General features: G+C 39.4%; 1 protein-coding gene across 2 annotated transcripts in view; it reads right to left on the reverse strand.

Annotated features, from left to right (window-relative positions):
- LOC133126304 (rho GTPase-activating protein 21-like) overlaps positions 1–2,617 on the reverse strand; it is an 83,226-nt gene extending 80,609 nt beyond the window's left edge. For both annotated transcript variants that reach the window (XM_061238377.1, XM_061238376.1), the window contains exons 1-2: positions 2,186–2,617; positions 393–612 (exon numbers count right to left, since the gene is read on the reverse strand). In XM_061238377.1, the coding sequence (XP_061094361.1) occupies positions 393–467 (75 nt within the window). In that variant the 5' untranslated portion in view covers positions 468–612; positions 2,186–2,617. The remainder of the gene's footprint in view (positions 1–392; positions 613–2,185) is intronic.
- Between the last annotated feature and the right edge of the window lie 11,378 nt (positions 2,618–13,995).

The following is a 13,995-nucleotide window of genomic DNA, read 5'->3' on the forward strand; positions in this document are numbered from 1 at the left end:
TATTCAGAGTGAACCAAATTGTAATATGAACTGTATTAGTCGTTTCTACACCAGTTCCCAGTTAAATCTCACTAACAACTGATTGTTTTTCAATTGTCATACTTTAGTTTACGCTATCCAGGTCAACTTTGGAGTAAACGCCGATTAACATCGTTTAGGTTCGCGGTCTAGCCATTACCTGCACAAACCTTATAAAAGTTTGTCCTGCCGCTTCCTCGTTAACTGCAATGGCCAAAGCAGCGATCATGCCGACTTAAAATAAACATCAAACAAATAGCCGTAATGAGATGCCGCAGACCAGCGGCGGACAGGCGAGAACAAAACGAGCATTTCGCAGAATCGCGTTCACATATATTCAGACGCTTGTGCGCTGTCGAGTGTGCATCCCTTACCTCACAAGTTGGTGACCCGACTGAATGTCTTCCCTCGTCATCTTCGTCGGGAGGACCTGTCCGACATGTCGCCATTATTTTATTCCAAGTTACAAAGGCAGCAATCCTTTGGAGCCCGCATTGAAGAGGAAAAAATCCGAAAGCAAGCGAGTCCGTGTGTCGTGAATGTCCTTTTCTAATCCACACCGTCTTCTTTCTTCATGTCATCGATTGTACAGTTCTGCGATAAACAGATAAAATGTAAGCTATGTCATAGTGTAGAAAAACAGTCTCCAGTGTCTTATGTGTGCTGCGCGTTTGTCACTATGTCCCACGGGACCAGTCATTTATTCTTCCTACTCCCAAGGTAGGGAAATGTGCACTGACCATCGGTATTTTCTCATTGGAAACGTTTTTATCACTTCTTTCGAGTCACTGATGAAAATGTATCTAGTGAGTGTATTGATAATCTTAAATGTGACAGAAAGCGTGTAAACTACTTTATTTAGATGGAGTAGCGAGCAATTCAACACAATCTAACCACCCAGGAACTTCGCCTGACACACGGAAAACTGTGCGGGGCACATACTACAATGCAACGTCGCATGTACGTTAGCTCGCGTGCCCGGCGATGCAGTTAAACTTTAACACACTTTCTCAAGTTCAATAGGCTACGGACCAGGTACTTCCAAATGAGACGGGGTACGCGTTAAATAACGGTTGTTTTAAAACGCGAAACTGGCAAGAACTTTTAGCTCACAATGCTGCTACAATAACTAAGAGTTGCATACCAGTTACCTAACTAGTTACGTATCAAACTAGCTATATCTTGCTAGGCTACTTTAGGGTTTCGTATTTATTTATGACTCGCTGTGTGACACGGTTATTTAAATGTACAACTAACGTTATGTACCTAGCTAGCTACCTATATAGCATGATCAGTGGGCTATAGAGTGAGTTGTTCTAACTTAGCCTAGGCTATTTCGTCTGCTATAGCAGCCATTCTTAGCACTCATTCAAGTTTTTAAGTGGACTAACGTTACGGCGTTGAATCCAATGTTTGAGCTGGCGCTGGGAGCAACATAACATGTCAACAGAACTTAACTTGCGTTAACGTTGGTCTAGTTATCAAATGCCTGACCTTAACGTAACGTTAAACTTTAGAATTTACGAGCTGACCATCTACACTTAAAATAGTATTTGAATGTAGCCACGAACTTCTTAATGTTCGCCAACTCGAATGTAGCTAATTGGCTACCACAATGTCACAATCTTTCATTTTGAATGAACTGGATTGTAATTTAGCGTTAGCGAGATTGCAACGTTATTCCCAAAACCAACAAACACATTCAAAAACCTGTGCGTGTCCGGAATCACTGATTTCTCCCGCGCCAGACTCCGTGTTGGCTAAGCCGCTCCTGAGGCGCCCCAAGCAAGCTAACTTATCCATTCATCTCCGTTTGTCGGGAAGCCAACGTTAGCTTGCCTGCTAGTTAGCTAGCGAGGCTAGATCAATAGTTAGCCTGCATGTCGATATTAGCTAGCTAGTTAGCGAACGTTACTGCTTATGCTTCGCGTAGTTTATCGTTACTTTCTTACAGCCATATTTTATTTAGCCATTAAGCAAGCTGAAATTTAACAAGCTACATTTACATATCAGTACCGAGTAAAATACTACTAAACACAAATTTAATGGAATGTCAATTCCTAATAATAGCGAATGTTACACCAACATAATTCCATCCACCCATGTACCAAATCATGCAGTTTGCTGACCATGTCGAGCGAAAATGGGAATTCTATCAGTAACCTACCTGCTACACATCCAATCGGGGGAAAATATGAGAAGATAATTCATTTTCCAAATTAAAAAAGGACTCCATTAGCTGATTAACTGTGTTTTTTATACTCCTGTATTCAGTCCAGCTGTCTGAAAGAGTTAGCAAGCTAAGTTAGCCAACAAGCTGGTTCCTTTCACTAGCGAATAGCTAGCAGCGAAGTTAGCTAGCTAATGTTACTAGCGCTTGCTACCTGTTAGGGAAAAATACACCGAAATACATTAGTGAGCGCCGGATGGAAAACATTTTCTCCCAATTTGAACGAAAATTCACAAATCACATCAATATTTGCGGCCAAATTTTATACAGTCCATTCACATCGTGTATCGATGAAAAAAAGAACAGAATTCGACAAAAAGTAATTTTCCCATATCTTTCCCCTTGTCCCCGTTGTTGGCGCGGCGCAATGGATTGAGGTACTGACGAGTCTCAGATTCCATAGAAACACCGCCCCTCTTCTCGCCCGCGGCGCGCATATCCAATCACATTCAGCTTGTAAATTCGCTATTCAAACTCAGCCAACCGAGATCATTTTTACATAAGTTTTTCGAGTCGTTGGCTACTTCAGAGTTCAGTCGCCTTGCAGTTCGGTCTATATTCCCTTCAAATGATAACAATAGTTGTACCTCTGATTATTACCACAGCGAGAAAAAAATTCTTGCTACTTACCAGTTGTAGCTACGAATACTAATACTGTTTACAGTATTCTGCGAAATTGTTTGTGCCAACTTGAAAAGAATGCACTCATTATTATGCCCCAGGTTGGACAATTATCATCAACTTCTTGTAAAATTATAACCATAATCACAAAAAGCAAAGAAACAAACAGCCTGAATATACACTTACCGAGCACTTTATTAGGTATTTATTAGACTTATTTTTTAGACTTCTACTGCTGTAGCCTGTCCACTTGTAGTTATGATGCATTGTGTGTTCAGAGATGTTCTTCTGCATACCACTGTTGTAATGTGTGGTTATTTGCATTACTCTCACCTTCCTGTCTTTGACCAGTTTGGCGCTTATCCCTTCTGTCTCTCATTAACAAGGCGTTTCTGTCTGCAGAACTGCTGCTCACTGGATTTTTTTGTTTTGTTTTTTGCACCATGCTTTGAAAACTCTAGAGACTAGGGTGCATGAAAATCCCAGGAGATCAGCAGATTCTGAGATACTAAAACCACCCTGCCACCAACAATCATTCCACGGTCAAAGTCACTTGGATCACATTTTTCTCCATTCTGATGGTTGATGTGATCATTAACTGAAGATCCAGACCCATATCTTCATAATTGTATGCATTGCACTGCTGCCACACAATTGGCTGATTAGATAATCGCATGAATAAGTAGGTGTAATGAAGTAAAAATGTTCCTAATAAAGTGCTCGGTGAGTGCATACAGGATGGACAAAGCACATTGAAACACTGGCCATGGATAGTTTCACAGCTGTGCTCTCCAGTTGCCAGAGAAAGGCAATGATAGTGTTTCAGTACAGGTCTTGTGTCGTTACAGGTGAAACAGTTTTGGAGGGTAATTCCATTTTTAGTACAAAAATGGACAACTACTGAGTTAACTTAACCATTTAACTATGTACGGGCCAACTGTTGGGTAACTACCATGTGGGCACGGCAGGAAACAGCCCACTTCAGAGAAAGGGCAGACACACAGGACACTATATGGCACTACTTGTTTTGGAGAGGGTGTGCAGGACAGATCCATGGACAGGTCTAAGGGTAAAGGAGGTGAATAGCAAACATTGGAGCTGTGGGTGTTTTTATTAATGTACTGGCCCACTTGTGAGACATATTGCAGTAGTTCAATTAGGAATAAAACATTAAATCTTGCAATGACGAGGAATAATATGTGTCTCTTTTACCTCTCATTTAGTCTAATTAAAAATCAATGTGCATCTTAAAAAAAAAAACTCTTGAAAAAAATAACCTTGATGGCAATAAGAACTCAGGACATATTTAAAACACTATCAAGAGAGTGACATCCCCTGCTTGTAGTGCATCAAAAGTGAAAATACTCATCTCACAGTTCACAGTAGTGAGAATGCTGTAAATTAGAAACTAGTATGGATAGAGTGACTTGACTTGTTTCACGGTTGTGGGTCAGGGATGAGGAGTGATGCATGTGTCATTGTTTACTTTTGTACTTTTTAATTTTGGCAGCCTACTGTGTACCCTATTTGTAATAAAACATCCTGCAGATAGCCTTGGTCTCTGTGACTGTTTGGCTGACATGAGTTTTGTATCTACAATAATAATCCCCATGCCTACAGTGTGCAGAATGACATCTGACAGGATGTCCTTGGAACTTCTGGGCATCGTGGGGTTGGAATTCCCTTCCTCTAGGTCTAAGACAAGTACATGGTTAGTTTCCGGAACATACTTGAAAGAGCAGTGAAACACAATCTTTCTAATAGCTCCGTTGTGTGAAATTACACTCCCAAAAACAGGACTCATGTTTGCACATTTCAGCATTTCTATTCCTTTTTTTGTGTTTGTGTATAATAAAATGGTAGGAAATAGACTCTTAAAATGAGCTTAATACTAACAACTTTCCTGATTAGTGGGCTCAAGAAACCAGCAATGATGTATTAGCCTGGGTCACTCATGGCAATAAAGGAGAAAGTTATTGTGTTTGTCATGCTTTAGTCTTTCACAGTTACAGAAAAAACATTAAATATCACACCATATATTATCCAAAACATCCAAAACAGGTTCAATACTGTATATTGATAGATAATCACACTTATGTTTGTCATTGTGGTGTGTGGCTTTATTGAGCACCAAAGCAAAATTAATCAACTTACTCATCAAGTACATAGTTTATTATTATGTCATTTAATTACAATTACCATAGTACAGTTGCCTTGGGGCCAATCAGGGGTCATATTCTCAATTTGAATATTGCAGAGCAGTTTATTTCAGTTAAACAGCCATTATTTTCCCTCTAAATGAATTACTACTTTGTATTAATTGTCAGGAGCTCTTCACCATATTATTTTGACAAATAGGGCATCACTGCCGCATGGGACTCTACTGTGTATGAAAAGATGCCATAGCTGCAGTGGACAAAGACAAAGGATGACACTGTTCTGTTTGCACGGCCCTCACCAATACAATGCTGGGGGACAATAGGAGGGCTCTTTCCACCCAAGCTTAAAATACTCTCTTGCACAAGACTGCAGACCTGTCTGCCATTGTTTAAGTGTCTGATCGACGGACACCCTGAACAATGTGCAATTTATCCCAGGCAAACCCATTTAAATGGCAATATCTACACAAATGACAACAGTTAAAAACAAGAAACCACCAAAGCTAATAATTTCCTTGTGTCCTCTCCCTGTTTCACTCCATGAATAATGGCTTGAATTTTATTTGTAGACAAGAGGAAGCTTTGTGTATTATGTATTTCAATCCACTATAACAGAAAAAATGTAAAGAAAGAAGAGCATGGAATAATTGAAACACAACAATATTTTTGTAACATTAATGTGATTATGACAATGCTTGTAACTTAACCCAAGTAAATATTTTATGCGAGCAGAATGCAAAAAAAAAAGATTATTTCAATCTCATAGCCCATTAATATAAAAAAAACACTTTCACTGCTTGCTTGCCTGCCTTCCTTAAAGGCCTTCTCATTATCCTATTGAATGTATATTTCATTTTCTTTTTAAAATGTGGTGGTGTTTAGCTCGCTTCAAGCCCTCACCAAGCCAAGGGAAATGTCTGTGGAACATGCCCCATGATGTTTCCTGCCATTATCATGCTTCAAACAGCAAGACACTCATGGTTCCGTCTTGCATAGAATTATTTAAATTCATCTTTAAAAGCTTGTGGCTTCAATCCAGGCTTTTCAGAGTTCTCCTATCGCTCTTGCCAACAAAGTCACATACATACTTTACACAGCATGACTCCTTCCAACTCTGGATCTCCAAAACTCCCTCTTTCATCCCTCTCTCTGTCTTTTTTTCCCCTCTGCGAGGCACAGGAATGCAGAGCTAACATGACCCCTATCATGCATTGATTAGTGACCACAGCAGCAGGGCCCAGAAGAGGCAATGAACAACGATAGGCAGTGACGGCTCTCCTTAGCTCCCACACAACAAATGTTTGGTAGGATTACTGAAATCACATGATGCAAGTTCAAGGCGGGGTCATGGCGGGTACAAGATGGCTGGGCTCCTATATCAGCCCCTAGTGCCGAGACTGAAAACAATCCCCCCTATAAACAATCCCCCCTGATCACCATTGATAATAGTCAACAGTTGATTCACAATGTTGGGCTAAAATGCAACTTCATTGTGGACTCACAGAAAACTAGGTCAGGAAATGGTAGGTAGGTGAACTGTAATTTGTAATTCATGTATTGAAAAAAAATGTAACAGCCACTGTGTACAAAAAAAGAAACAAGTGATTCACAGGACAGGTGTGTTAACCCCTTAATTCTCATCGACCCAGGCCTGGGCCGGTGTGGGTTTTTTTTGCATTCTTTTTTTTCACGGTGCAATTTTCAATCACAGGTAACAGGATATATTGTTGGAAAGCATTATAACTCATGGTTCCATCTGTGTAACCTATTTTAAGATGCCATTGCTTTACTGACAACAGTACCTTTTTTTGTAACATGGGTGGCAAAACAGGCATGGGGGGGATCGTGCCTTCACTGCACGGAAAGGGTCTAGCAAACTAAATTCTAGTTTCTAATTCCAAAAACGTGCTAACTCAGAGGAACATTGATAGAATGTCTAGAATGTACTTAGAATTCCTCTGGAGGAATTATCATTGTTGTCAGTTTTGCTGTTGCATATGAAAGTACTTGTAATAGGAAAGCTGTTATTTATGCTTTGTATAGGCGCTCTCAAACACCATGAATTCACATACAAGCTGCTCTGACTAGTAACCGTAATGAAGTTGCTAAGTATAGGCGTTCTCCTCATCCTTGTGCAATCAACTGCAGCATAACTTCTGTTCAGCAAAGAATCAACTACTTGCATGTTATTAAGGTGACAGCTGAAAAGCATTTTAGCTAATTAAATTACGTTTCCAATGGTATATTGTTTGTTAGGCTTGCAAAAAACAACACAGCATTTTTTCAACTGCATAACGACACCGCAGTTCTTGAGATTTTCTGCCAAAAAAGAAGTTTTACGATTTCTACATCTAAATAGAGGACTTCCTTTGGAAGACTTCCAAGGAATCTCTCATCTGAGTGAATATTTCTGAGGAAGGCTGTTGATTTCGGAATAGAGGGCACTTTCAGTGACGTGACCCTATTTTATATCGTTGAGGATCTAAATACATTCTCAAAATATTTTATTATTATTTTATTTGCTTATAATAAGGATCCAGCCTGAAATGGGATTTTTCTAGTGTGCTGGCTGTAGTTCCATTGTGTTTTAAGCACACCAGCCCCAGACACAATAATCTGTTTCCAGTCAAAAACAGAATCGTTTTGGTAAGAAAAATAGCTTCCACTTTCACTGTGTTTGAGCTTCTCTGTTTTAGTAATATTTGGAGTAATTCCGGAATCTGTAGTCAAACGGGTCCAAGAATAGTAACCATTTTACTTCAGGTATTTCATTTTCAAGCTTGTGTGAAGAAAAGGGGATACTCAAGGGTTAAAGTAAATGTAAAAGCATTTTTGGACCTGTAAAAGCATTTCCTTTGGATGGAAAATATTAGGAGTGATAAACTGTAGAGTTCAGATTTTTGCTACATTAAGGGGAGGTACCACAGGCATTTCCTCCAATCAAAATTATATTTTGTATGTTCAATATGGACAAAAATGTGAAAATGTTTTGTATTATGACTTTTTTTTTAACATATGCCAATGCTCATATTAGCTAAAACACCTTTTTCAACTTTTGATGATTCTTCTGCTTCAGTGTGATCAGTGTGATAGCTGGTCATTTACTGGAAGGTAAAAAAAAAAAAATCTATTGATCAATTATTTTTAAAATCAATGTATGAGCCAAGAAATTCTGATTCTTTCAAATACCCCATAACATAGAAATGATCAAATATATCAAAAAAGATTCTGTGAATTACCAGCTATCTTGGTTAAAAACAACATGTTAAAGTTGCTAGCTATATCGATAAGTTAAGTTGGAAAAAAATGTTTTTCATACAGCCAAAACATAATTTACAAGAGATGGCTGTTAAAGTTTGTTTTTGGTGTTTGGTGTACTTCACATGACTGGTATAAAAACATCTAAATTAAGTACATTGCGTTCTTTTTGACCATTGTTCATATTTTATGAAACTACTGTAGTTGTAGAAACTATATCTAATAATACTATACTAATATCATGATATCTCAACATTGACCTATCCAGCCAAAATCACTCTTTTCACCTGTGGTACCTCCCCTTACATGTTTATAGTACAGATAAACTGAGAAAAAAAGATACTCAGAAGCAACAATAAGGGAGGGATTCATATTTATGTTCCTAAAACAAATATATAAGTGGAGTCAGTGGGTGTGTACTAAGAGCTTTCTGGCTGGAGGAAATTCATTTGATTTGATCTTATCATGCATCCTAGAGTGTGGAAAACAGTGTGTCATTCCAGCTCTGTACAGTATAATCACCAAATGTGGTCCGCCTACGTCTATATTCCTACATTTGCGCTTTCTCTATAATATTATGGCTCTGCGTGAAATGATGGCCAAAAAAACACTAATGAGCCTGTCCATGGGGATAATAAGATTTAGAACTACTTTCCAAGCCCGTATCACACAGATGATTCATTTACATTTGTTTACCATGCGTAAAAAAAAAGGCCTTTTTCTGTACCCACATACTCTGCAGGCCACTGCTAACCTGAGAAAAGAAAAAGTGAAACAAAAACATCTGCGAGTTCTCAGGTCTCCAATCTCAGACTTTTTTCTCTCCTTCTCCCTTCACCACAGAGAGGCCACCTGTTCCTCAGATTCAGATTCTCCAGCCTTTTGTTCCAGGGGTCACCACTGCAAGAGTATCCCACAATGCCCTCCTTCCCGTGGAGCTCCTTTCAATCATGCACTCTGGGTCGGGCCACCGCTCTGGATGGGGACGGGGGGAGGGATGGGGGCGGGGGTGTGGCTGAAGTGTTCTTTTTATTCGCAGCTCAAATGAGGACATGCAGAGCCAGGGAATTCCTTTGGGAATTAATGATCATAAAAAAATATGCTGCCGACTAAACAACGGGGCTGCAGCATGCTGAAAAAAATACTAGACTCCCTTAACCCCCCCCACCCCCCAATACAGAATATGTTATTGAGTGAAGACTTCTTTTCAGTCTATTTTGTGTTTATTCCATTGTAGACTGGTTTATTATGAATAAGGCTCTACTGATTATGAAGGGGTACTTTAGGAGACTGCATTTGTAAACATGCCGAAATTAATTCAAGACTATGTGAAAATATGTTGTTTTTTTGGAATAGAAACTTAGAACAACAGCAAGGATTAACTGTAGGCTGGAAACTGTTACCACACTCCCAATCAATACTGCAATCAACAAAGCAGTTTATCTGTTTTATAAAACAGCTGAGCCAGTCAGCAAATAAACCCCTTACAGCTGACAACTGCTTCTTCAGCAAACAGCAGAGAGAATAAAAGCCTCACAGATTTCATTCTTTGTAAAACCATTATTACCAACTACATTACACATACTCATTTTTGTTTTCTTTTACTGTACACTAAAATAGACCCTCTTTGTTAACCCCTAAACCGGGATTTGGATTTTCAGTTGCACGACAATTCAAACAACTCGTCTTTTTTCTCCTTTGTGAATTCAGTCTTTCAGTCCAGCACCCTACTTTTCAGCAAATTTGCTTGCCGGCCTAATGGTGTGTTACGAAAGCCTCCATGTGAGAGTTCGCTCGGCCCTTTTGTGCAGGCCTGTGGATTCCCTTCAAGGTGAGAAACAATGGCAGACGGGTTCCCAGGGAGGCCCGGTGCATTTAGTACAGAGGTAAGTAACCATGTCCGTGTGCTGATGTCGATAAGGGATGAGAGAATGGGCCACGGAAACAAAGGGTCACATTGTTAATGCTGCTGCATGGATTTAAGGCCCACAATGCCTTGTGATTCAGCAGCGTGAGGGACTGCTTTCCCTGGCTAATACCTACCTGCTCAACATAGGTTCTGCTGTAACTGAGAAGCCACACTCTCCCCCACTTCCCCATACAATATTATGCAGCAAGAACAAAAAAGAAAACAAGAAATCATGATTCATCATACGATTACAATATGATTACAACTCAAAGTGTGATCGTGAAAGGTATTTATAAAAAATAACCAAAAAGTTTTTTTGTATGTGTTTAGGCAGGGCCATTTAATAGTCTAGATTCGTCAGAATCTTACTTCTGTTGCAGGCTACATAATATATCAACAATTCCCTTTAAGGCAAGCAAGGCTAGTACAGGAATTTTGATTAAGTTAGTTCAGCACTTTTGAGTTTTGTCAAAATATGCCTGAGCAAAAAATACATTGATTTGAGTTGATTTGCTTGAAACTGGTGAAGCTGGTTAAGGAGTGTTGCTTCTAGGTACCAATTTGCAAAATGAAGTAATGCAACAAGCTTCCATGATCTAGATTCTATAGTTGAACTGAACCAGATTCTAAACAACAGGGGTATGTTATGTATGTGCTTACCAAGTTATACTCATTTTAAAAAATGTGAAGTATGCCAAAATAATCTGTAAATGTTTTCTCCCTCACTAAACTAAATGAACTGATAGGTGGTGGTCTTAAATGACCTCACTTTAAATGTATTTATATTAAAATAGGACAATGAGTCCCGTAAAAAAGTACTTGTTACATGCAAATCAAACTTGGCTGAAAACAGCTGTCCAGGGAACTGTGTCTACTCTGTGAACAGAAACTCTATATGGACGTTCAGTTGAGTGATTAAGAAAGAGCTCATTTTACCAAACTCTCTCAATCACATGACTGATAGCTGCACATTCCTTCAGATTAGTGTCTCCTCACACAGATTAAGGTGGGATGCATAGACTTAATTTATGCTGGAAAAAATCGGAGAGGCTACATTCTATGTCACAACAGAAAACAATCCACCTCACTCCACTCCACAATGGTTTGGAAAAATAAAGCACAATGGCAAAATATATATAAATATATATATATATATATATATAAATATACATTTAAAAACAATATGTTAATGTCTGATGCATAGTGACATTTTATCTGCAGTGCAGATACAAGATTGTACTTCAGAAAACCAGAGAAAATCAGTCAGTGTGTGCTTCAAGGTAACATTTTACACATTGTGATATGATCAATCTGAAGGTAAATACCTTAAATGCCGGGCAAGTGGTTATCCATTCCTATCCCTATTATTTCCAGCAGTTATAAATATATAAAAGGTGGCAGGTAAGCTTGTGAAATCTTGTGAAAGCTGCACAGAGAGATACTCTTGGGGAGGTCTCACATTAAGTGCTGTACCAGGCTGTGTCTTATCTCAACTTGGACAGAAATTCAACTAGAGATTTTAATAAATTGTGGAAGGCCAACAAGTGTTACATCATAAATAAAAAAGTTTTCCCTCTGTACCAGCATGCCCTTGCCCAAAATGAGACAGCTTTAGGCTTGTGGTCTTTACCTTATTTATGTTAAGGTCTTTCACTGTGGGCCCTTGCCGCATAATGTAATTGAATAGGCAACGTTTGAATGGAGAGTATCACAATTAATAATTTATTATTTATCTGATTCTTCCGATCCAAAGCGACTTACCATTGATTAGACTGAGCATGAGAAAATCCCCCCTGGAGCAATGCTCAAGGGCCCAACAGCTGTGCTGCCTCTTGGCTACACAAGTGCTTGAACCACCAACCTTCCAGGTCCCTGTCATGTACCTTAGCCACGAGGCTGTGGGTTGCCCCATTAACAGGCTGCTGTGATAACATTCCAATATTATCAGTTAACTTTTTTCCAGAGCGATGCACAGGAGTGGAAAATATTAGTGATATTATCAGGAGTTTGTCTTACAGATGGATTCTTGAGCTGTGTACTGGCCCAGCTTACCAGTAGGTCACCAATACCTGAGGAGAGATGCAAGTGCCGACATATAGTTGGCCCAGCACCCATGCAAGATTATCTTCTGTAAATTATCATAACAGAAAGGCTTCTGCCAATTTAACTTGCTATATTGATTGGCCTTGTTCTTTGCCAGAAAATAAGCATCTCACCTTCCAAACTGTACATCAAATAACCCTGCATAATTCTCAATATATTTAGCTGTGGTCTCAATATATTTAGGAAGCATCTTTCTCCATCATTAGTTAAACAAATGGGAAACTTTCCAGTTAATTTACAAATGAGGGCAGGAGCTGGAGCTGAAGACGCTGAAGATGTTCCAGGGCCAGCAGTAGTTCTGCCTGTAATGAGACCTAATCAGCTCAAGAGCAAAGCCTGGCCTATTAGTTAAACCCATATTGCCACGACAGTCAGTCAGTAGACTCCAGGCCTCAGAGCTAGGCTAGTAGACAGAGGCATGGCCTCACTGAGCAGTTGTGGCTTCTTCTAATCCTGCAGACATACTTTATGATGGATACACGGATGGAAAATAATGGTTAAATTCGGGAAGGGTAAGGAATCCATAGTCGAACCCTGACACGTATACAGAAATTTGAGGCTGTCGATAATGCTTACGGAGGAAAAAAAAAACACTCAAAGCATGAGTTTGACCCAAGGCACAAACTCCATTCCTATTGGGCTGTTTTTTTTTCTTTAAATGTGGCACTGGAAAAGAAGACTCTTGACAGACTGAAGCAAAGAAAACTGTCAGCATTCACAAGTTGAATAAAAGGACTGTACCCTGTGCTCACCCCTTTTCTCACAGTGAAAACTGCCTATTCTTCCTTGAGGGTCTTGTTTTCACCAGCTCTGCGCTCAGGAACATTTTGTTCTGCTGGAATTGCAAGGCACACCCTCCCCTGTGCCCCTCAGTCCCCCCCCCCCCCCAACAGAACCCACATTACAGTTTTACGACAACCTTCTCCAGGGAGGATCATTTACAGTCTCATCAGTGCTGCCATTTCATTTGCACCCTTTTCTCTACACATCTACCAGGAAAACAACCATAAGTCAGAGTGGAACTTTATATGAGACACTGTTCTTTAGTTCAATAATACATGATAATAATGTGCAAACATATATTATAAAAGTCAATATGTTATATGTTCACACTCATGGCAGTTATATAGCATATTTGATTGGAGACTACAGTATATACCAGCAGTTATGCTACAGTACATGAACTAAAATAGAATCCACTGTAAAAGGAAAAAAAAAAGGAATGGTATGTCTAAATCATCATAGGAATTTCATATGTATAAAAACATGATGGTAGAAATGTAAATCCTTATCCCATCACTCCCACAGGCAACTAGTGATTATATAACTAGAATGTTCTTCAGTTTCGTCCATGTTCAATCATCTGGAGTACAGTATAACACATTACCTAGGGGAGATATTTCCTTGTGTGCACCTACTCTACGATTCCTGACATTGTTCCAGTATCACACCACTCCATTCCCACACATACACACGTGCAGGCCTGAAGTCAGCGCATATGCTCAGATGCCTCATGTGCACACAAACTGAACTTACATAAGCACTTCAGCACAAACAGGCAAATTTCGCTAACGCATAGGTGCCTAATGAATATGCATCTGCACACATGCAACCAGACAACTGGTTTTGCAAGAAATTGTTCTTTACAGTAGATGTAACTAACTGGCAGATAACTTCAAAACTGAGGTGAAAAGATG

This window comes from Conger conger, chromosome 4 (assembly GCF_963514075.1).
Source record: "Conger conger chromosome 4, fConCon1.1, whole genome shotgun sequence".
Lineage (NCBI taxonomy): Eukaryota > Metazoa > Chordata > Actinopteri > Anguilliformes > Congridae > Conger > Conger conger.